This window comes from Haliotis rufescens, unplaced genomic scaffold (assembly GCF_023055435.1).
Source record: "Haliotis rufescens isolate VD_foot unplaced genomic scaffold, xgHalRufe1.0.p SCAF_15, whole genome shotgun sequence".
Taxonomy (NCBI): Eukaryota; Metazoa; Mollusca; class Gastropoda; order Lepetellida; family Haliotidae; genus Haliotis; species Haliotis rufescens.
In genome coordinates, this window is record NW_025963835.1 from 13,612,118 (window position 1) to 13,636,616 (window position 24,499).

At 39.8% G+C, this 24,499-nt stretch overlaps 1 protein-coding gene across 1 annotated transcript; it reads left to right on the forward strand.

The window, feature by feature from the left end:
• The first annotated feature begins 6,038 nt into the window (after positions 1-6,038).
• Positions 6,039-18,247, forward strand: LOC125380050 (acyl-coenzyme A thioesterase 2, mitochondrial-like). The gene is made up of 7 exons (XM_048396164.1): positions 6,039-7,525; positions 8,031-8,200; positions 8,481-8,594; positions 9,175-9,263; positions 11,357-11,438; positions 12,310-12,511; positions 17,215-18,247. Exons 1-7 carry the CDS (start codon positions 7,273-7,275, stop codon positions 17,313-17,315), a joined length of 1,011 nt encoding a protein of 336 aa, XP_048252121.1. The 5' UTR covers positions 6,039-7,272; the 3' UTR covers positions 17,316-18,247.
• Positions 18,248-24,499: the final 6,252 nt, after the last annotated feature.

Here is a 24,499-nt window from a genome sequence, read left to right on the forward strand (position 1 = left end):
CTTTTCACTTATTATTGTCAAGGAATAACGGACAATAAACATCAATTGAGAGTTTCAAGACTGTTGATTTCTGCGATAATATAGTTCAGCCTTAACTCAGCGAAACTGAACACCAGCCGATATCCCCTCTGCAATTGCATAGTTACTTTAACCAAGAACCATTCTGGCAGCCTTATTCTGCACAACTACAATTTCCTTAAACTTATATCGGCCTCATATACGGGCACCATAAAATAAAACTAGTTCAACTGCTTAATTGTCTGACCAGAGTTTTTCAGAAAACTGTTTACTCAATGGGAAGAAGTGAGTTAATCCTGTCTATGAACTCCCGTGAGTGTAAATAAATGACGTTTTTGTTGTTATTAGTAAGTCACGTCTTCGGCATGATCAGTGGGTAAATATTTGTTATACTAAAGTACTCAGAAGTATTTTTTTGTAATTGTTGTTACTCCTTATTTACTACGAAGCTACTTCTGAGCAATATATTTTTAAATTAGTCGTCTTTCTTTCAAGTTATAATAGTATTAGAAAGGGACAGCACGTCGACGGTTGTGTGTTCTTAAATAATGCATGAAATGATTTCCGAGTTTGACGTCAAGTGCCCGTACAGTGAAGCCGGCTGCCTTCAGTCTTGTTTTTTAATAGAGGCAAATTCGAGAGAAAGCTCGTGTGTTTTTCTTACGACTGAGTAACAAAATGATAATTGCTAGCTTGATTAGATTGAAGACAGTCTTCATCAAAGCCTACTCGATGACAATTTGAATATGCCTCGGTCGTATGAAGCCAATCACTCTCCTACCCAGACAGCTTGCGGTCACCTCTGTCAAATCGTCACATCTTACACATTCCATTCTCCTGTTTTTCATTTTTAATGTGTCTAAATATTTAGATAAACAGACGTCATGAAATGTTTAACTTTCATTTAGAAAATATCTTAAAACGTGAAAAGCCATTTCCATTTGCGCATTTATTATCTCGTCCTGTCATCGAAGCCCCACGCACACCTGGTATTACGGTCACTTTGCTGTATAAAGCTTTGTTGCTATGCACAAGAATCCAGCCACGTGATCAACTTTCACCGGTGTGGTGACTGGAGCAGAGCCGAGTAGAGCTTCTGTTTACAAATAAAACTTCAGAACGGTCGACATCCTGTCCTTTTTCACAGCTTAAGTAAACTGTTACACACATAAACACGGATATTACGAACACGGATAGGACTAACAAACGGATACAACGAACTGTTAAAAACATCCCCGATTTATCTCCTATACATTATCATATAAAATTGACGTATGTAACGAACTCTCTACAGCGAACTAACGGATATAGCGAACTGATATCTGATCACCGACAAGCCCATCTACCACTAATTAGTGACCTGGAAAGCGAACAGAGAAATCTCACTCAGTGTCATGTGTCACTGACAATTGGCTGTACCTGCAAAATGACAGTTAAGTTTGAAGTATGCACATACCACTTTCGTTCTCCAAATACCAAGAGTGTTCCATTTGATATCGTCATTATGTTGACAAACGGCCCGATTGTTAATTACCATCAGTTTAGACGTTTTATATGATTGCTTTGCATAACAACGGTTGCGTTTCTATGGTTTTGATTGCAAACAGTTCACATGGATTTGTGCTGCATTCTTCAAAGCGTAATAACCAGAGCTTCTCACCATAAAGATCGGGAATTTGTTAAAAACTTTGAGTAAGTTCTGTGAAATTGTTCTTCACAAGGTAATACAATAGTAACAAACATTTACATAGCATTTTTATAGCAGATGCACGTGATTTTACACAATTGCAAAATCAAGTGAAATGGAACAGGAATCTAAAAGTTCATCATCTGCTGCCATTTCCATTTCCACAAGACATTCTACCAGTGTATACCTGTATCTTTGTCTCATGTCCTTGACAAACACCTAAGTCGAATTCACTGTCTCAAAATCCAGATTGCGAGTGAGAAGAAAGGGGCAATTCTTGAACATTTGCAATTTCTTTAATACTTACCCACAACAAACTATATCAAAATCTATATTAGTGACGTTTGACATTTCAATGTATAACCGAATAACAGCAATAACCGAACAAAACTTCAAAAGGAAGTAATCGTCATTGATACCCCATGGTACATAAAAATCCTTGTGTTGTCTACATTTCTTCGTATCTTAAACAGTGGTCGGTCGTGCATATTCCAGCAGGCTCTGTCCAAATATTAGACCCCATTTTGTACCATCGGACTTATAAGCCAATTCCCATCGCCCTAGGGCGTGTATAGGTTTCATTAAAGTTGATAATATTACTTGAGTCGACACCCGTTAATTTTTATCCCCCGCCCAAGGAAGTTGGCGGGTTCTGTGAGGGTAGGGTTGGTTTCCGGAGCATAACTCATAAACCGTTCAATATATTTTCATGAAACTTTGCAGGTCTGTCGGGTAGATGCTCAACTTGTGCCTTAAGCTATTTGAATTTTTTAAAATTGTTCCATGGCAACCAGTTGAACTTTTAGAAATTTCTGAATGCTTCTTTTAAATGTCAAAAAATTAAACTTGATACCATTTAACCGCTTTAAGGAATCTTATAAGTCATAATAAAGTTTTTTTGGTGTGCCTACATTTTGTGTTTCGCATCATTTGGAGGTATCTCCCATAGTAGGGAAAACTGTGCATGCCTACTACCAAGTTGTCAGTATGTGCCTCAATAATGGTTGGTCGCTATATAAGTGCAATAATCTTGGACGCGACGTTAAACCCCATTTCACCTCACCTCAATAATGGTTGAGGGTAACTTTCGTTTAATGACTTCATTATCAAATGCATCATCCCTACTTAATTAAGACAAACATAATCCAGCATGTCATATCTCAGCATTAAGCCATGTGTGGCACTAGTTGACTTTAGGATCTCCATCACAGTCAACAATCTTCGTCCATTACAGCGCGTGACGGAACAGGCAAGGGTGGAAGAATGAAAGGCAGTTTTCAGCTCATGTGGCCATTTCCAAGGCTGGCATGTCTTGTATTAAGGAGGCTCCATAAGTTAGTTAAAACACTCATCCCCAGTTTTGGTTGAAAATGTATAACCTCCTTCTATGTTCAGGAAAATCAGCTCCAGCCTGTTTGTCTACATTTCACAACTGCTGAGGTACACTCAAGCATGTTCTTTAAATGAGCGTGTTGTGAGCAACTTCTTCGTCGTCCTTAGTTAGTGATGCGAGTCTTTCTGAAAAGGATGTTTGGCCAGGGTTACAGCATGCATGGACTTTGTAAAGCTTTCAAAATGTTTTATGGTAGGCACGCGCAGGACATTTCCAAATTTGTCGCATCTGTGACCTACATAATGTCAAGTGCTTTTCCCTATTTGATTTGTAGCATACTTGTTCAAGTTAACACTTGACTGTGAACACTGTTGGGATAGGATTCGTTCCCGTTTCATGAACACATGGAATAGTGTTAGAATCATATACTGAACCGCAAAAGAAACGTCACCATGGATAGATATTTGAGAAACCGTATTGATCCAAACACTGTAAACATACTTTGAGACATATTAAAAAGATGAAACTTGGCAAAACTGATCATCAAGGTTGAAAATACAGTGTCAAATGTTCTTAATGTGAAACACAAATCTAGTCTGAGAAAATGGCATCACAAGTCAGTATCTCATGTGTCCGCCATGTGCATTGATGACTGCCGTGCAACGTCGATACATGGAATGGATTAGGCGGTTGATGAGGGCCACAGGTACTTGAGCCCACTCTCTGAGGAACGCCTGATGCAGTTCAGCAGCAGTTGTCGGTCTTGGTCGGACGTCATTCAGCCGTCTTTGAATCTCGTCCCACAGGTGTTCAATGGGATTTAAATCGGGACTGAGGGCAGACCACTGCATGGTTCTGATGCCATTCTGCTGGAGGAAGTCTCTTGTTGCTCTCGCAGTGTGGCCAAAGCCGTTATCATGCTGATACTCGTGGCTGCGGCGACGTGCCAAATGAGGTATGGCGTGTTGTCTCAAGACTTGATCAATGTACCGAGCTGCTGTGACACCATTGCCTCTCCCTGGACCCATGTTCTGGACGACCACAGGGCCGACGCTCTGTGCTTGGACCACCCAACAAGTCTCTCTCGACAACACAAGCATCCGAATAACGTACCCACGGCGTCGCAAGACTCTCTCTCCCTGCCATCTGCTGTTGAAATGCAGAAACGTCTTAGCTCTGAGAAGAGGACTCTTCGCCACTGCTCGTTGCGCCAATGCTGGTGCTGTGTTGCCAACTGAAGACGGTCCCGGCGATGACGTGGTGTCAGATTGGGTCCTCGGTATGTCCTGTGACAGTAGACGTGTCTGCTCTTCAAGCGTCGACGCATGGTGTCCGCACTGATGTGTCGCTGGTGTGTCCCTATGGTCTGTCGAGCAGTTTCCGCAGCAGTAACAAAGCGATCTTGAAGATTCTGTCGCACAATCTGACGATCCTGACGTCGGGTTGTAACCCTTGATCTTCCACTACGTGATCGGTCATCTGTAGTGTTGGTGGTCTTGTACCGTTGTTGGAGTCTGTATATGGTCCTTACGTGGACTTGAAATGCATTGGCTACTTGCCGGGCGGTTTGTCCAGCTTGCAATTGTCCAAGGGCTTGGTGTCGCTGATTTCCTGTCAATTTTGGCATGTGGTAGCAATTCAACAATGAATGAATGTTATCCGATCTGGGTGGATTATTATAGGGCAAGAAATCGGAGAACGCATGTGTATTTCAATTTTCACGGAACTTACGTGCATCGGATTACCATGGCCGTTGCCGTGATGCGTTTTGGCGATCTGTTTTACTGTCATCTGCTTTGTTTAATTTTAGAAACTTTGACAAAAATTACCCAGATATCTAAATGACAACTTTTCATGCAATGTTACTTGGGTGACGTTTCTTTTGCGGTTCAGTATATAATGAACTAATGTTTTGGAAGAAATAACAATGCAAAGGGTTTAAAGAAAAAGGTTATTGTTGCTTTTATAATTATGGCTATGGCAAGGGGTTGTCGCTTTGTTTATATATCATATTTTAAAATGCATTCAGATAAATTAATGTAACTTTCAACTATGTGCATAGAATATATAAAAATACAATTGAAATAAGGATAGCAGTCAAAACATAAATAGATGGGATGTAATTATGAAAGTAGTATATGGTATAAATGTGATTTATTGTAGATGAGTCAGCTTGCATTTGGTCATGTTGCATATGTAAAGTCTGTCGTCAATGTATTTTGTCCAATTTCACAGAATCCCTTCAGTACATATTCGACAATTTGTGCATTCTCTTCATCTGATCACCTGTTTATGTCCTGACATCAAGGCTCACCTATAGGAACTTGGACAGCTATTTCAGGTCTGTCTCTGCACATGCTGATATAATGTTTGCATTACGGGGAAGGTATCATGCTCATGCAACTGTGAGACTCGTCGGCAGCCAAGGAAAAACATATTCCAACATGGTTTGTCTCAATATTAGCCCCCGTGTGTCACTAGTTGACGAGAGGGTCTCCATCACAGTCAAAAGTCTTCGGCCATTACAGCGAGTGACGGTACAGGCGTACGTGGAAGAAGGAAAGGCGGTTTTCAGCTCATGTGGCCATTTCCTAGCAGACGAGGAAGGACAGATTAATGTCAGCCAACATGCTTCAGTTGGTGGAACATACAAAGGTATCTGATTAATCTCTAAAACAAGATTCGCCCAATACTAACCAGGTGAATTTCAACAAGCTCAGTTCATATTCCACCATGTTCGTACATAAAACAATCGTATTTCTGTAGCTCTCTGTTGGACTGCATTGTATTCTGCCTCGTTATCGTATGATTATTCATTTCAAATGAGAATGAGGAAGACGTCTGTGTGTGTGACATGTCTGACTGCATGTGTGCACCAAAATTATATTATTCAACAAAAAACACTTAAGGATCATCCTTAAAAACCGAAATAGCATCACCATATTTTAAGAAAGATACAAACAATGAGTAACAAAGTGTTTTATTGAATCAGATCGAGCTGTAGCACGCGAGTTACCATCTGTGGCAGCCTAAACTGAAGTGCATTTGGTGATAACCCAGTCAATCCGATTCACATCATCAACAGACTGTCAATGTAATGCATCGATGTCAATATAGGAAATGTTCACAGCTGTGTCAATATCGAGGGTGGCCTCGACAAGTTCTCATCATGGCTTGACAACATGTAGCAAAGTTTTGACGAAAATCCTTAAAGCAGATTGTGGGATTCGTTGCTGTTCCTCTACCAACCTATCCACAAACTTATCCACAATTCTCGGTGAAATTCGTGTCTGTAGGATATTCCTGCTCGATGGGATTCATATGAGTTTGGTGAATAGGCTGGTCAGTCTTGTCTATTCTCCCTCTGGAGGTATTCATTCACAAGTCGGGCACGGTGGGGTCTTGCATTAGTGTCCATTACCAGGAAGTCCTAGCCTATGGCACCAGCGTAAAGGTCACAAAGGGATGAAGGATCTCATATCAATATCTTTGAGCACCTACTGTCATTCTGAATAATATACAGGTCTGTGGCACCGACCGAACAGTAGCTCACCTCTTGACCATAAAATTGCAGAAGAAATACGATTTTCCTTCTCAACAAGGGTAATTTGTAGATAATCTTGGGGCGTAGTTATCTTTGGTCGTCCTGTTTTAGATCTTTTCTTCACTGACCCAGTTGTCTGATACCTCTCCCACAATCTGATTATCACTCTATGGCTGACGTCGATCTTGACGTTTTCCCAGACCAGCTGCCAATAAACTTATGGTCCTACCCGTTTCTTCAGTAGAGACATGGCGCCCACCAGGCAGTTTGCTTCTGTAAGTATTGTACAAATCAGGGAAGATTAATAGTGTGTGTTTTACACCACAACATGTGGCATTTAAGGCACGAAACAGTACACTAAGACTGTACACCATGAATCCCATGCTGGGCATTCCCTGTCACACCATGCACATATATCACATATCATGTAACGTTACACAAGCATGTTGAAGGGACAAAACTATGGATATATGGGCCATTATCATAACTTTTTATGCCATTACTTATGTCAGAAGATATAAGTGGTCCATTGTTTTGTTGAGTATACGTAGTATGATTTGGTCTTCTCACTTCAGAGCAGTAGCTTGTCTTACAAATACCTCATCACTGTGCAGGTATATACAATAGTGAAGGTACTTTATTGGAATTCACATGTAACAGAGTGTCAGGTTTTGTTTAGGTGTTGACAACATGGGCCTCTTCTGGAGTATGAATCCTGTTCCTGGAGTGTCCCTTAAGCCAATTCTCAGACAGGCAGACGTGACGACACCTCTGGTCTTCAGACTGTCTGTCATGGATGACCACATCCCCTTTGCTGATCTCCAGCTTCCTTCGTCAGTTGTTCTGGCAACAGGCGAGTTACAACGCTGGTACAAACACGAGACCGTCAGGAGAATCTCTGTGCGCGTGGGTTCCTTGAGAGGAACTCTTTTCTTGCCTGAAGGTAAAGTATTATATCTCTTCGTTTAATATGCATTCCAAGCATTTGAAACAAAAGGTGTTCTGACAGAAACATAGATACTTAGAATACCCTTTTAAACAGCCTCGGACTCTCGGACTGTCAATTCCATCCAGTTCTCATAAACCGGCGACCATGGTAGTTTCAAAACACCTCACATTACACATATGATTCCAGTGAACTTAAGTCAAATGACATGCATTTCACTTTCCCTTGAATACAAGTTTTCAAAATCAGTGATATAATATATGAACAATGACAATGGTATGAACACATTTGTCATACCTTTATACTTGAGGTTAAAAGGAAACGACCCTTCCAGTTACTTTCACATCTGGACCGACATATTCTTAAGGATAGTTTCAGCTCCTTCCAGGCAGCTAATGTAAGTGTTCAAATATTTGGATCACACATTATATGTCTATTAGTCTCATATTTTCACCTTTCTTGTTCAATATTATATGTGTTTGCAAACATGTAATGTTTGCAGGTAAAGGACCCTTTCCTGGAGTGCTCGACATGTTTGGTTGTACAGGTGGACTGGTGGAATTCCGAGCTGCATTGTTGGCTTCTAGAGGCTTTGCTTCCTTTGCTCTCGCCTATTTTAAATACGATGATCTTCCATTCTCTTTGGCTGGCGTTGACTTTGACTACTTTCTTGTAAGTTGTTATCCATGGACAATGTACAGTACATGGATAAGTGATGGCAATATATCTTTTTTCGTAATTGTGCACTAATATTGACTGATGGTAGCCCAGAACTGTGCTTGTCACTTATTACAACGTATTACAATTGGGCACTGGCTTTGATTGAATTATTGTTTTGACCTGCAACATGATTAATCAGGTCATCTATTTCGTCTCCATATAAGACACTTTGAAACATTTAATTGCCACACTAACGGAGTTCAGGTAGGAGTTGAAATAATTTACTGTTTAGGAAGCTGTAGACTGGCTGGCTTCTCATCCCTATGTCCAGCCTGGAGGTATCGGTGTGGTCGGTGTCGCCAAGGGAGGTGAACTGGCCTTCCTGCTTGGCATGTCAACTAATCAGGTAAACGTGATTTAACCATCTATAAATCGTTTATCAACTAATAGCTTAATACAGTTTGAGCTATGAAAAAAGGGATTTCTTTGTGTATCTAATAGGCGTGTTCTCGCTAACGTTTGTTGTCTGCATTCATACCAGTTTTCCCAACCACAAGATGTGCAAGGACAAGCAATGTAAACATTTTGTACAACATTTCACGGACATGGTGAACTTATCTCAACCGTCTCGAAATTATCTCCAAATCAAATTACTTAATCAATTTTGACAAATTCATTACGTTTTGAATTACGGATATGAAAATATATGCACATAAACAGTATAGGTAACGGATAAATTCCTGTGAAATCAGCATCAAATGATAGAAGGAATCATAACAGTGATACATTCGATTACCAGAACCAATAAGGAATCAAAGTAAAGGTCAAGTATTCTTCAAATAGCCTGAAGTATATATCGAATTGTGTTTTCATGGTAAAACCTAACATTCCAAAGTCATTTTTCCACACACTGCATTCACTTTGTATAAAAAATAACTCAATAAATGTCAACTTGGTGTCTTACTTTCAAGTGCGTTTAATAACAGGTGAAGGTTTTGGTGAATATCAGTGGCCCTCCATTTCATTCGTTCTCAGATGTGAAGAAATCAGGACAGATTTATTGGAAAGGGGTGAGGTAAGTTTAAATGTATTATATACTGAAGGCCACAAAGGCAGTTGAGCATGGAAAACATGTACTTGTACTGGAAACCATCCGGAAACCTTTTGCCCAGCACACCCCTTGAACACTGACCTCACTTTGACAGGTAGTAGAATGGGTCGGATCCTATCAATCGGCTGGTCATACCAAGCCCTGTGCATGATAATGTGTATGCACGCGTGTGATGTATCTACATATCTTGTTTGCTCAATGTATTACAACAAATTGTCGATGTAATAAATTGCCCTGTGTCTTATGCAAGAAGGCGGTGGCTTATGGGTCAATCCGATGATGTCGCCCTCAAAATGTGTCGTCCCAATTTTTTATCATGAGCCGAACCAGTCTGGCATTGAGTTGGTAGGCAGTTGCAGCTGTTCGTGTGATATTCCCTGGGGTACAACATCCCTGTATCCCTGGTGTCAGCACCCTGGAAATCCGGCGCAATTCGTAACTGTCGTTGTTGACACTCAGTGGTGGGTGGGGAGCAGGGATGCGGAATGATTTTCTTTCATCATGTCACTACAAAAATTTGGTTAATCTCGAAATCAATTGAAGAGACATCTAGATTAAATAGATCACTCAAATGGAAATATTTCTGTAAACTTTGATTCTTGGGCTTCATTCCTGGTTATAGAGGTTAGTGATAATCTACCTATCAAATTCTACATGTTCCTCTCTCTAAAGGAGTTTCTTGTGTTTGTGGAAAGTTGAAAAATGTCGCCCGCCTTTAATTTGTAGTAGCTCACTACATCGTTCGCGGGGGGGGGGGGGGGGGGGGGTCTCGTTGCCTGACCAACAAGTCGGAAGAAGAAATTGCTGCAGATTTGGAGGAGTAGGCTGTCACCGCAGTAAAATGTAGGGCGACATCGCTAATACTAACACTTATCTCTTGATATTTGCGTCGCTCCCGCAATCAATTAAAGCTGGTTATTTCAGGGTGGAGGTGTATGTACCCAATCCACTTCGATGTTATAAATGGCAGTTCAATCATGGGCCAACATCTTGTCACAACTCTGTGGTGTGCCATCGTTGTGGTGACGGACACGAAAACACTGACTGTGAGAATGATGTCGAGTGAGCTAACTGTGATGACCCACATCCTGCCCTGTGTGCTGACTGGAATACAAAATATAAAAAGACATATCACACTGAGATGCCCAAAAAATGTTAATTGTTCAGATCTCAACTCCTTTCAATATTACAAACTCTGCTGCAGTCACTCATTGTAGCAACATCCTCTATTACATGACAGGCTGACCTGACGTCATGACCTGTTGCTGTAACTTCAATCAGTATATCCCCAGTCACTCAGCCTCGTTCTGGATCTCAGGCAGACAGTGAGCCTGAGACACAATCTCTTATGTCTGTTTCACAACCAGCCATCGATCATTTTACAAAAAAGAAAGAAGAAGATTGAACAGAAAACAATCAAGTACTGTCTTTGGACCTCTGGATACGGAGGTTAATCTGTCCACACAGGACAGGTGAAGAAGTAGCTCTTCCTCACATTCACCTGAAAGATCTCCAAGTGAGCCACCATGACTCAATTGTCCAATATAATGCAATTGAATTGCAGAGGACTAAGACATACTTTTACCTAGATGCAAATATTGATCCGGGATTGTCAACCATCAGCACTATGTCTTCGAGAAACCTACCTTAAAAGTACAGATATGTTTTCTTAAAGACAGTAAAGTCTCATTGTTCTTCACGGCCGGCAGATAAAGCAATGGGAGTCTTTACTGTCTTAGTGCGACAGGGCGTCATACATGACCCTGCCCCTCTTAATGCAAATCAACTGTTGCTGCTCGTCTGACTCTGCACATCCCTCTTATATAATTACACTGTGCTCCTTATATATCCCTCCTTCCCCTGATCTTCGACAGTGCGATCTTCAATGATTCACAAAATGATAATTGTGCATATACTTTTTCCCACAATGCCGAGGGCGATTGATCACATTGATTTATGCAAATCCAGCAGTCCCCCTGAACGACAGTAAATAAAGTCGTCGATGAATATATGTTACATCTCGTTTCCCATAAAATTTTCTACTGATTTTTCTTCAGGATGGATGCTACGAAACTGAAACACACAGATGAAGGTGTTTACTTAAAAGACGCTGCTTGCTATGACAATGAGGTTATTCCGGTTAGTTTGGTCATCTCACTATGTACTGCAGTATTCTTTTCATCAACCCGATGTTTCAGCTAGGGCCAGTATATGTGTGGTGAAATATATTATTCAGCTTCTCATAGAGGAGAAAACGCTTGTCTCTGGTGGGTTTCCTAAACGTCTACGACCTGCGTCACTTGTGGCTTTTATCTCGTATAATGTTCGAGGGCGGTCGGGTAGCCTAGTGGTTAAAGCGCTCGCTCGTCACGAACCGTGTTCGAATCCCGACATGGGTACAATGTGTGAAGCCCATTTCCGGTGTCCCCCGCCGTGATATTGCTAGAATATTGCTAAAAGCGGCGCAAAACCAAACTCACTCACTCAATGACAGGCATACCAGACTTAACTGTGTATGTGCTTCCCCAACAGGCATGACAATTGTGACGGGAGGACATCCTGAAGCTCATGCTGTTCGAAACATAATGTGTCTAACCAGACTCGCTCAAACTTGTGTCATGACATTTGCCAAATAAATTCACCAGAGTGAGTGAGTGTTTTTAGTTTTATGCCGCTTTTAGCAATATTCCAGCAATATCACGACGGGGCCGGGGACACCAGAAGTGGGCTTCACGCATTGCACCCATATCGGGAATTGAACCCGGGTCTTCAGCGTGACGGGCGAACGCTGTAACCACTAGTCTACCCGACCGCCCTAATTCCCCAGAGCCACCAGGGAGAATAATTCCAAATTTCAATAATATGTGTGCAAATGACATAAGAACAGTCATGGGAATGCTTATTATTCAGATTTAGTATTTTTATAACAATTTGTGTTTTTGATTTTCCAGGGAGTTAAATGTATTCATTGTACTTAACGTCAAGGTAATGTGATAATGTATATCTACAGGCATGGAAGAATAATGCCCAAATACTGTACCTTCTTGGTGACGATGATGGTACATGGAAAACTGACCATGCTAACATATTCATGAAGACTTGCCCCAAAGAGAAAAGGAAGACCATTGAATTTGTCACCTATCCAGGAGCAGGTCACCTCATCGAACCTCCCTATATGCCTCTGTACAGAACGCTGTACCACCCAGTGCTTGGTGAGTAAACAAGCATCACCATGTACATGGCGACACCTAAAGATTTTGTAAAAATGAAACCACTCCTTTGCTTTGTTTTTCGAAGTAACAAGATGTTTGAACATTTCCAGGATATCCTTTGAAAACTCTTGACCATATAATTATAACATTGATCATGTAAACCAACTGGCCCAAGATATGTTTATTTTGAATCTTGGTCTTGTTGAAGACGTTGTCCGAAGATCTGGTGTCTGTATTGTTTACTTTGAAGCTGGGTCTTGGTAAAGCTATTGGTCCGAGATATAATGTCCAATTGCTCAAGTTGAGTAACCCTTATCGCAAATTATATTGGATTGAAAAGGGATTCGCAGTTTATTAACACAAGCATCCCTGTATACACGATAGGTAATATGTTAGAAGTTCAGAGGTGGTTACAGCAACGAAACGCACTAGGGACGGCAAACTGTTTCCCAACTTTATAACGTTTATTTTCCCATGACATTGGTTCAGTGTGTGGAGTCCATTCTTGATGTCTCCTGTTATGATATGGCTGGAATAGTGCAGCGTAAAGTCATATTCACTCACTCACACATGTCCCTCGGTGACATATCAACCATGTATCATACAAAATAAGATATATTATACATCAGGAACAAAAAGGCCTGTTCATTTCTCTCATTGATATAATTAACAGGCTTCCTTTTCTATCATCATCAGTGTGAATTGTGTTCACACCCTGAAGTATGCAACATATTTAATCAGGCTCAAAACACTCAACTCCAGCAGAGGCATTGTTAGAGACAGAGCCATTTGTCTGGCGGACATTTCAGAGGAGGAGATAGTTGATGAACTTACAAATCAAAATGTTACTTCTATCAAGCACTTCACTTTAAATAAACAAGGTGGTAGAATGGAAAAGCGCAGCACGTATTTCATTCATTTTGCTTCGTGTACTGTCCCCATATCAATGAAACCTGGCTCTCTTCAATCGGAGTGGAGGTGTACGTCCCCAATCCACTCAGAACAACCAGTTCTAACTGTTACCACGCATACTCATTCTGACGGTCAATCCAATGTGGCAACATCTTCCTCTCAAACAGTGAGTCACTAACAACCTGGGGTTGATCAACAAGCTGTTGAAGTTGATATACATGTTGAATTGTTCACATTCTCCTCAAAGATCACCTACAGAACCACCATGAGCCAATCTCCTAATTTACGAATTCAGTTGAATTTCAGACGACTTATAATTAGGAACAATTTTAATGAGATACAATTATTAGCATAATATCTAAAAGCATCAGCATTTAGTTAACAGAAATATATCTTAGGATATATTTGAAATGTGTCCGTACAATTCTTACCATTATTTTTCACCTTCAGGTGATAAAGTCACTGGAGGCTCTTCCAATTTGGTTAAGCAGGGCAAGATCCACAGCCCTGTTCCTCTTAACTACGCCCTTCATGCTGTTGCTGTACGTCTCACTTGACCAATAACATTCACTCTGTGTTCCTTGTATATTTCTCCATTTTCAAATCTTCCGGAGTCTGATCTTCAGGATTTATTTGACACGCACTCTAAGCCCTTTATCATTACGGGTGATCTTAATGGACATGACCATCAATTGGGATGTTCCTATACTTATAATAAAGGGAAAGTTCTTTAACATTGTACTTCTACAAGCTAAACATTCTTTTTCATCTAGGTATAAACCAAAGTTTCAGAAATATCAAAAACAACCAGAGAGAGAAAAAGTGAATATTCATTTTGACAATGGCGAAGATTATAATGAGGTATTGTCACTACTTGAGCTACATACAGCCTTAGCCCAAGCTCATGATCCTGCAACAGGAGCTGATGATATCTATTATCAGGTCTTAAAATGCTTGCCTGAATCTTGCCTCGAAATGTTGCTGAATATTTTTATGATATTTTGACAATGGGACATTGGGACATCAATCATTCAGGGATATCCAGTGCGGTTTCCGTAAAAAAGCGAAGTACAATTGATTATCTGATTCGTTTAGGGGGGCACGGGTGGCCCAGTCGTTGCGATTCGCTGTGCAGAGTTGCGTCCCTTGGGCACGCCAGATACCTATGATTGTGGGTTCGAATCCCTGTTCAGCCCGATTATGTTTCTAGGTTTGTCAGCACCATACCCGTGCTCGTGGGTTTCACCGAAGTGGTAAACGTCTGAGACATCATCATTTCGGGCTTCCCTCCCAAATTAAGCTGACGCGCCGTGATATAACTGGAATACTGTTAAAAACGGCGTTATAGACCCAACTCACTCACTCACTGATTCTTTAGAATAATGCATTAAAATGATATTGTCAACAAACATCAATCTTTTTCGATTTTGAAAAAGCTTGTGATACCACTTGGAAGCATTTCGAAAGATTTTCATGATTTTTGTTTGAGAGGATGCTTGCCTCATTTGATGTAGCAGACAGGCAATTTCAAGTTCGTGTTAGATCATTATAATCAGGATCAGGGTTTATTAACAAGACAGTATTGTGTCTGTCACATTGTTCAGTATAAAAATATATAGTCTATCAAAAGTATTAAATGCCTCATTGTTTGTGGATGATTGTAATATTTCATGTTGTGGTAAACATATGCAAATCATTGAAAGACAATGACAGTTGTTTCTTAATAAAATTCTTCAATGGTCACTTGAAAATAGCTTTAAATGTTCAATGACCAAGACCAATTGTATACATTTCTGTCAAAATATAAACCCCATCAAGACTCCGAACTCATTTTAGCTGGCAAAATTTGGCAACTATTTGACGTTTTGGCCACATATAAATGTCGAAGGAAAAATGCCTGAAGTCCCTAGAGTTGTTGAAAGTCGTCTCAAATTCAAAGTGGGGAGGGGATCAGACAACCCTCCTTTACATATATAAATCATTAAGCCGCTAATAATGGACTATGGCACCATCGTGTATGCTGGGCCTTGCAAGAGTAATTTAAAAATACAAGAGTCAATCCACCATCAAAGACTAAGACTGCCTTGTTGCCTTTCGTAAACAGCCTCTGTATTTAGGCCGATGAACCCTCACACTAAATTGTCTCTTAAATATGTCACTAAATTACATACCGATCCTTCCAATCCAGCTTATGTCTCGGATTTTCATCCAATCTATCCCCACTCTTTCAGGAACCACTTGGAATTCTGATCAAGTCCCATATTATAGAGCTCTGCTAATCTAGATCTATATAAATCTCTCCATATCGGCCTTTGTCTACTCCTCCCTGGTCTGGCCAGAAGTAGACATTTCCCCAACACGCTTTATACAATCTGTTATAAATCAATTAGTATTCCAACAGGAATATGTAAAATTAATGAATGCGACACTCATCGTTCAATCTTTACTGATGGATCCAAGGACGGTGGCAAAGTAGCTAGTGACACTTTCGTTGGACAAAAAATTATACTATCCAGAGTACCAGACAATAGCTCTTTTTTCACTGCTGAGGCCAACGATATACTTACAGCCTTGGTGAACGTTCAACGACAGTCTGCATGTAAACAGTTTATCGTCTTTTCTGATTCTCTGTCTTGTCTTCAGGCACTGTATAATGATCTTGGACTTATCCAGTCATTTTAGATATTTTAGAACTTTACAGTCATATTTCAACCGGCCAATACGGCATCGTCTTTTGTTCGTTGCCCAGTCATGTGGGCATAAACGGTAACACAATGGCTGATGACGCAGCAAAAACAGTACTCAACAACAAAAATGATTACCACTTCTTATCCCATACAATGATTATAAACATGTGATTAGATGTTACATCCGAGATTTCATGCAAAAGACGTGGGACAAGCATGTAGGTATAAATAAGTTACATGAAACCAAATACCGGTTACACCTGGTACGGATGTCAGTCCAGATTTACACGACGATGTCTTATTGGCCATAGTAGATAAACCCATCAATGCTTAATAAAAGTTGAGGATCCTCCATTCGGTATCCCTTGTGATGAAAGAATCACGGCCAGCAGTGTCGTATTGATTTTTTCCATCAAAAGGGATAAATATTTCATCCATAAAGACTCTTTTAATCAGATAATTGCTCCCTTAATCACTTTTTTTTAATAAAAGTTGATAAATTTTGAATTGGTGGAATATGATTATCAACTGAGATTGTTAGTGGGCATGCCCTTGGTGGGGGTTGAAGTAGCGTAAAATAATTTGTATCCCTGTAAGCCCACCTCATTCACAGCACTGTAATGTCTTTCAATGTTTTTTTATCGAAGAATGTGTCTTTGTCTAATCTCTGGCTAAACCTAGTCCATAATCACCAAGGGATTGTGCAAATCCTGCTAGAGAAGCATTTACGTAGCAGAGGTATGGTAAGTCCCACTGGTCCCACCTAGTGTGGTGGCCTAACTTTGGTTGCTGATGCTCTATTGCCCGTTTGTATGTTGTTTTGTTATATACAGTAATATATCGCCATGGTTCTTATGCTGGGTTTAATATAAATCAGTGATACTCTATTTCTTTTACTGTCCTTTGTTGGTAGGTTTTTAAGTGGTCAGAATGCCTTTATTATTCATGCATAAATTGTTCTCGTCATGATATTGCCATGTGGCGTTAAATTTTAGCGCTCTCACACACTTAAACAGGTACACTGGTAAGCATGTATTTTACATCGTGAGCAATTTCTCAATGACAGGCATACCAGACTTAACTGTGTATGTGCTTCCCCAACAGGCATGACAATTGTGACGGGAGGACATCCTGAAGCTCATGCTGCCGCCCAGGAGGACGCTTGGAGAAGACTTCTCCACTTCCTTCAGAAACATATCGCGTAGAAACCTTTGACGTCTGACCTTTTCTGATCGCACGAGGGAACTAAATGTCGTTCTAATAAAAGTTATAAGATACAATAAAGTGGAGATCAGAAAGAAAGTCACAGGAAAGTACACTGAAAAACTTCACAAATTTGCCGAGGGAAAAATCACAGGGGAAATATTACAACTATTTTGAATAGAAGAGTTTAGTGGTAGTTTCATTGTAAAACAAATTAATGCTTTATAAACCCTTATTTAGAAGCCAGTTTCACAAGAAACAATTATCAAAGCCAAGTATTCAAGTTGTGAGGCTATTAGCAGCAATAATGTTATGTTGTTTCACGTCAGATCAACAAATCCACAGGAACATGGTGTTTGTATAGCATATGGTAGGTACTATTCAGTTATCTATTATGAAATATTACTACCAAAATCAGGTAGATTATACTCTCCTTATTAGCTAATTAACAATTTTCTTGAAAATGATATACTGAACAACAAAAGTTCCTGTGACATTGAATAAGATTTAATGCAAATTTATGTTTTCTACCAAATCTGAAACAATTTCGGTTTGCAACAGATAAAAGAGTCCTGTAAGTGCTCAAAAGGTTTAATTTGCCATACTGCCTTCAGAAAATGCGTGATTTCATAAATAAAACATGAACATGCCAAAATGTCAATTTACAAATCAATAGCGTGTGTGTCCACCTCTGGTTGCGATGCAGGCAACACATCTTCGTCTCATGGAATGGACCAGGCGTTGCACAAAGTCATGAATGTATGGATGGATGGATGGATGGTTGGATGGAGTGTTAAACAGCATGCTACCCCGTTATCGGTGATTATAAATCCCGCGCATCTAGGGACGTGTCAACACACTACCTCCTCTTAATAAAGTCAAGAAAGATCAACTGGATATTCTTTTGGCTCCAATGGTGAAAGCATTTTAAGTTCCCCACAAATACCTGGACATGATTCATTTACGGGGAAAAATTGTTTTAGTGTTTGTTTTGATGTTTCAAGTCTATTTCTTGCCCCTTCATCGCGTGAATGATAAACGCACAATGCGTATTCCTGAAACGTCGTTACAAACAACACAAAAGTTGTTAATCGTAAAAGCTGCATGTTTTTACCTTATATATATCCAATAGATATAATCCAGTGATTAATATCACGAGCATCGATCCACACAATTGAATCGATGACATGCGAACCTGACCACACGATCCCTTTAGTCGCCTCTTACGACAAGCATAGTTGACTTTTACGGCAAGCATGTTTTGCTCAAGACCTATTCTACCCCTGATATTCACAGGTCTACATGTATGTAGCATATATGCTTTTTGCAAGTATCTATTCAAGTGGGCCTTGGGGCCCCGGGGTAGAAAATGTCCTCAGCACCCCATTACTGGCCGTGACTAAATTGGTCAACCCGTTTGCCACGAGTTGTGCCCCTTTACAGGTAGAGGAAGGGCGTCTGATGGTTTAGTGCATTGGACCCTGGAATAGTGTTCCTTTGCTCGATACACTATTTCGACCCTGACTTCACCTAGATAGGTGGTATATTGCGGTTTTTTTATAAGGCTTGCCTCAGTTCGTTTCGAATAGTCTTCCGTTCATAAAGTTAGATACTTACCTAGAGAATATACTCAGAAGGCTCATGAGCCAATCTGGTTGATCCTCTGGAGTATAACATTCATGTATCCCTTTGATGTCAGTTTGCTGGAATGCTACTTATATGTGGCATCGCTCTTGTTGGCGCTCCATGGCGGACAGGGACCAGTTTTGCAGAACCACAATAAATGCAATCACTGGTAAGCACACAAATCAAAACTAGTGACCAGGTTATTGTATTCCGAGAGGGATACTTGGCCTCAGTACCTTGTCGTGGAAACTAGGAAATTATGATGGGCAGCTCTTTTGATGGGCAGAATCAATGTGATGACATCAACTGTGTTGGCTGTTCTACTTGCAGGACCCTTCTGAAATAAAAACTAACCAACATGAAACAAAGTTACAGCTCCAATACCAATGCAAGAAGCATCTATATGAAACCACGCTCAAAAGCTACAGCAATAAATACTGTTGAAACTCAAAAAAAAGAAAAATCAAACTGAACGAGTGTCGTACAAGAGGCCACTTGTCGATTCCCTGTTACTCCACCTTAATGAGCAACACAAAACATCTAATTCAGTGGAATTGCAAAGGTTTCTGGAACAATTGTAATGGGTTACACTTATTAATGCAATCTGTTCTCCAAGAGACATGAACATACATATACATTTGACCTTAGTCAGTACAACTGTTATCTTTCTTTTCTTCCTCCGGCTGATAAAGCAACTGGTGGCTCTACTATTTTATTCAGGCAGAACGTCATTCCTATTTGTGTTTATCCAAAGCTTCATTTTAAAGCTGTTGCTATCCGCCGTATATCGAACATTGCATTAAAATTTGAGCTCTATATATATTCCACCTTCATTTGCACTTGAGAGTCTGTTCTTCAGAATCTGTGTGATCAGCTCCAAAAGCCCTGCATCATCATGGGCGATTAAAATGGGCATAACCCTCTGTGGAGAAGTGCAATGCAAACAATAAGGGGAAAGTCATTTAAGAATATATTTCTGATAATAATATATGTCTTTTTAATGATGATTCAAGAACCCATATTCATCCTGCAACTTGAACTTATTCTGCCCATAACCTGTCTGTCGCAGAATGAACCGTTTACAGTGAATTTGAATTTTCTCTGTATGATGACCTCTCAGGAAGTGATCACTTACATACTGTCCTAAAAAAAGGTGAAACCGGATGATGCACCCATCCTCAGACTAATTATGGGAAATTGGCCCTTGTATCGAATATATTGTGCTAAAAAACTAAAACCAGACAATTTCAGAAAATCCCCGATTCCATCTGGTTGTTTTCGGGTCAGCTATATAATATTTCTGACCGAACTAATCTCACTAAGAAAGTGTACAAAGAAAGCAGAAACATATTTCCGCAAACATCTTACAATTCATAACTTAAATAATGTTATTAGTGCTCAATCACGACGTGCTTGAAAACAAAATATACTCCACTGTTGGAGGAACTATGTCTACGAAAATTGATTCACTCACATCCATGTCCAAGGTATGGAACATGGTTGAAAAAGAGTAAAGGTTAAAATTCGACTGTACAACATCTGAAAAAGGTGACAAATTAAGAAATCATAAATCTAAACTCTTGCAAGAATTCTTCATCGTCAAATTATGTCCCTGAGTTTCAGAGATATCAGAAACAACAGAAAAAAGAAAACAGTTAATTATGATTCAAATAACGGTAAAGGAAATATTTTCATTACATGAGTTACATGCCTCTCTCGAGCAAGCTGATGATTCTGCAGCAGGTGATGATAATAGCTACTGTCAGGTATTGAAAAAGCATTTGCCTCAATTATGTCTAAGATGAAAAGCGGGGCCACAAAGCAAAAACACGAAAATCTGACCGGGACCATGAATTATAGTGGTATTTGTAAACCACTAAACTATTTAAAAACATTTAATGTGGTTTCCGTGAAAAACGTACCCTTGATCATTCAGTAAAACTAGAATACTTTGTCAAAAATGCTATAGTAAATAAACAACACGTAGTTTAAATTTTCTTTTAGAAAGCATACAATACTATCTGGAAGTATGGTATTTTCAAGGATTAACATGATTTTGACTCGAAAAGTCGTTTATCTCATGTCTTGTTACAGTTTTTAACAGAGAGGCAATTTCAAGTTCGAGTGGGTTCAACCATGTCTGATCATTATAAACAAGATGAGGGGGTCCCACAAGGGAGGTCTAGTGAAACTTTAAATAAAGGGACATACAAAAATCATTTAGCTCTAAATCAGAATTAGATCTGCAACAACATGAGCTCATATTGGTAACTTTGGTAAACTATCCTTAAAAATATTCGATATTGACCAGGATATTCAAAATATTGCTATTGAAAACTGTGAACTGAAAAAACTGGTAAAACACATGATGCGCAGAATTGACACTCTAGAAAAACAAAGCAATAAACTATTCCATAATGTCAAAAACCTCCCGAGAATCATGTAAAAAGATTTGTGACACAATGAATGTAAAAAGAAAGTGTTTCACTAGATTGCTTCCAAAACACTAGTACCATGACCTATTCTTGTGACATTTGCTCATCAAAAACACAAGTCATCTGTTATGAGTGCAGCAAAGAATCTGAAAGGGCATAACATCCGAATATATCATGACTTTACTGATGGTGTGAGACAAACACGCTACAAAATAAAACCATTCCTTGATAAAACCAGAGGTGAGGTGAGGTGAAATTGAGTTTAACGTCGCGTCCAAGATTATTGCACTTATATAGCGACGTGCATGCACGTGTGTGTGTTTGTGTGTGGCTGCTTGTACTAGTCCGGACTGATGCCGATTTATAGTGCTAGCTCACTGAGATACCATGCCGCAGTTTAACATGAATACCCCACTCAGACACAGTATACTGACTCCGAGCCGACCAGTCCTTGTTTTAGCCCCTTAATGCCGAGCGCCAGACAGGGTAACAACAAGTACCATCTTTTAACGTCTTTTGGTATGACGCGGCCGTGGATCGAACCCCGGACCTTCCGCTCTCCGGGCGGACGCTCTACCACAAGACCACGGAGGCGGCAATAAAACCAGAGAAGACAATGACTTTGCAATGTTGAGGTATGACAAACTTCAAATTGATAAGGATTTGTATAAAAACCTCCCGATTCTGAGGATGACAACTACCAGTTGACACTTGTGAAAAAGCTGCAGCCACCAAATCCCCCAATCAACAAACTGCATTTCCACAGACCTCAATTGAACTGCAAATACCACCCCACCTACAAGATAAATCCCAGCGACTATATGCATCACAACAACAATCACCCAAAGAACAATAGCATGACGGTCAAGCTCACAACAATACAACAATCACCCGAATTTCCAACATGTCTTCTATTAAGGTTGCACACTGTGTGAAAATAATGAATATTGGTTGAGATTAATGTAACAAGTAGATAATGTTATACTTAAACGGACATATCGTGTTTTGTATTTAAGAGCAGAGTCAGATAAAACATATTGGGCCTCTAATGTTAAATATCTCCCGTATTCATGTTTTCGGTGGGGTTTGGTGTTTGGAATGATGTTGTATTTATGTCTTTCTTTAAGCAGCGATGTATCGATATTGCAAACCAACGTATTAATGGTAGATTAGAAAATTTCATCTAATTTAGCATTGTACTGTTCAAAACGAGAACCTTTTAGCTTTGGAGCTTGCATTAAACGTATTGATGAAGCATTACTTAGAAAAATCTCCTGTACGATTATTTTTCTCTAGCCATTCTATTATGTTAGAAAGTGGAAGAAAATATGATATACCAAGGAATTAACGGTTATGCCTCAGGTAGTACCTCAAATAGAAACTGGATACCACTTTTGTTTAGAATGCCTCTTTTATTCTGACCCCAGACATAATATACTTCCGTTATATTATTGTGAATTCCCTAGCCAAGAGAAATTCAGACAGTTACTATGTTGTAACACCCCTTTACTAAAATATCTTGCAAACTATTCTTAGCTAAAAAAGAGAGAGACAATTATTTCAAGGATATAAAGAGTTCATAGCAATATTTTAAGTTCTGTGTGATCTGTACTGCACTTAATATACTTTATATTATTGTTAAATTATTGTGGTTGAAACAAACGCCATTTTAACATCATCAAAATATATCAATAACCAATCTACTCATACACAAGACATTCAATTTGTTTTAAAATTATCTTTCGTGCCTTCAGACTATTAAAATATGGCATGTAAACATCCACTTTTACTTGAAATTGTAGAATTAAGTAACGATCCTGCTACTGGCCAATATGACATCTTATGATGGTTTCCAAGTCATGTCGGAACCAGTGGTAACACAAATATCGACTCAACACATGTACATCTGTGACACCACTTCTAATCCCTTACAATGATTATTAACCCATGATTAGATACTTTATCCGTGCATCCGCGATCTTATGCAGAAGAATTGGGACACCCAAGTAGATATCATTAAGTTATAGGAAATTAAACCAACTATCGGTTACACGTACTTCGGTTCTCAGTCCTGGTGTGAAGAGGTCATTATGCGATGATGTATTGGCCACAGCAGATATTCAGAGGAATATTTCTGGAAAAGTGAGGATCCTCTGGTTTGTATCCTTTGTGCTGAAAGTATCGCGGTCAAGCTTGACTGTATTGATTAAACTGCTGAAACAGCTCCACAGAGTGTCATCTTACCTTAATGTGTTGCATATGCCTTTTGGTTTCTCCTTTTGGTTTTGATTTATCCGTGAGGATAAGTCTAGCTGGTCCTATTCTAATCCCCATAAGCAGTTGGAATAAGACCGCTCTAACCCCACACAACCAATGAACCTTATAAACGTCATGCGTCCGTCATATAGCTTGAATATTGCTGAGTATGGCGTTCAAAAACAAACAATTAATCAGTCATCTACAGCTGGACAATTTACTGTCCTGGGACAAAACAGTCCACGTGGACCAATTCGTGGAATAGATCTGTAAATTACCTCCGCGCCATTGATTAAACAGATACCATATGTCACATCGTCTAACCCCGAGTTGGAATAAAGCTGTAACTCATCTCAGCGCCATTTATTAAACAGACACCATATGCCACATCGTCAAACCCCTAGTTGTAATAAAGCTGTAACTCATCACCAGCCTCAAACCCGTAGGTGGAATAAAACACCACGTCGTCGTGTATTAAATAGACACCATATGGCACAGCTTTGTTCACTTACGGCTGTATAAAGACCACAATGCTGGAACGCAACTGAATGTGAACGAAAGCTATAAAAACCCTTTTCATAATTGTAAGAAATATTTGCTACCAGCAAAGCCCATTGTATTGTTCCGACTATGCCATAAGCACAGGTTTATGAATCACTCTCAAATTTTGATGACACCATGGCTTCGCGACAAGGTGACCGTATCCTGCCCTATCCGGTGGCACCCGTCACAAACGCCTCCTTATCCAGGTCAAATGTTCACCTGAAAATACACGGTCACATAATCTTGGTCACTGATGTGACAAACTCGAAAATGCGAGTCTTGTTTAGTGACAACACATGTTACACTCGAACTATGGTAATTCAGCA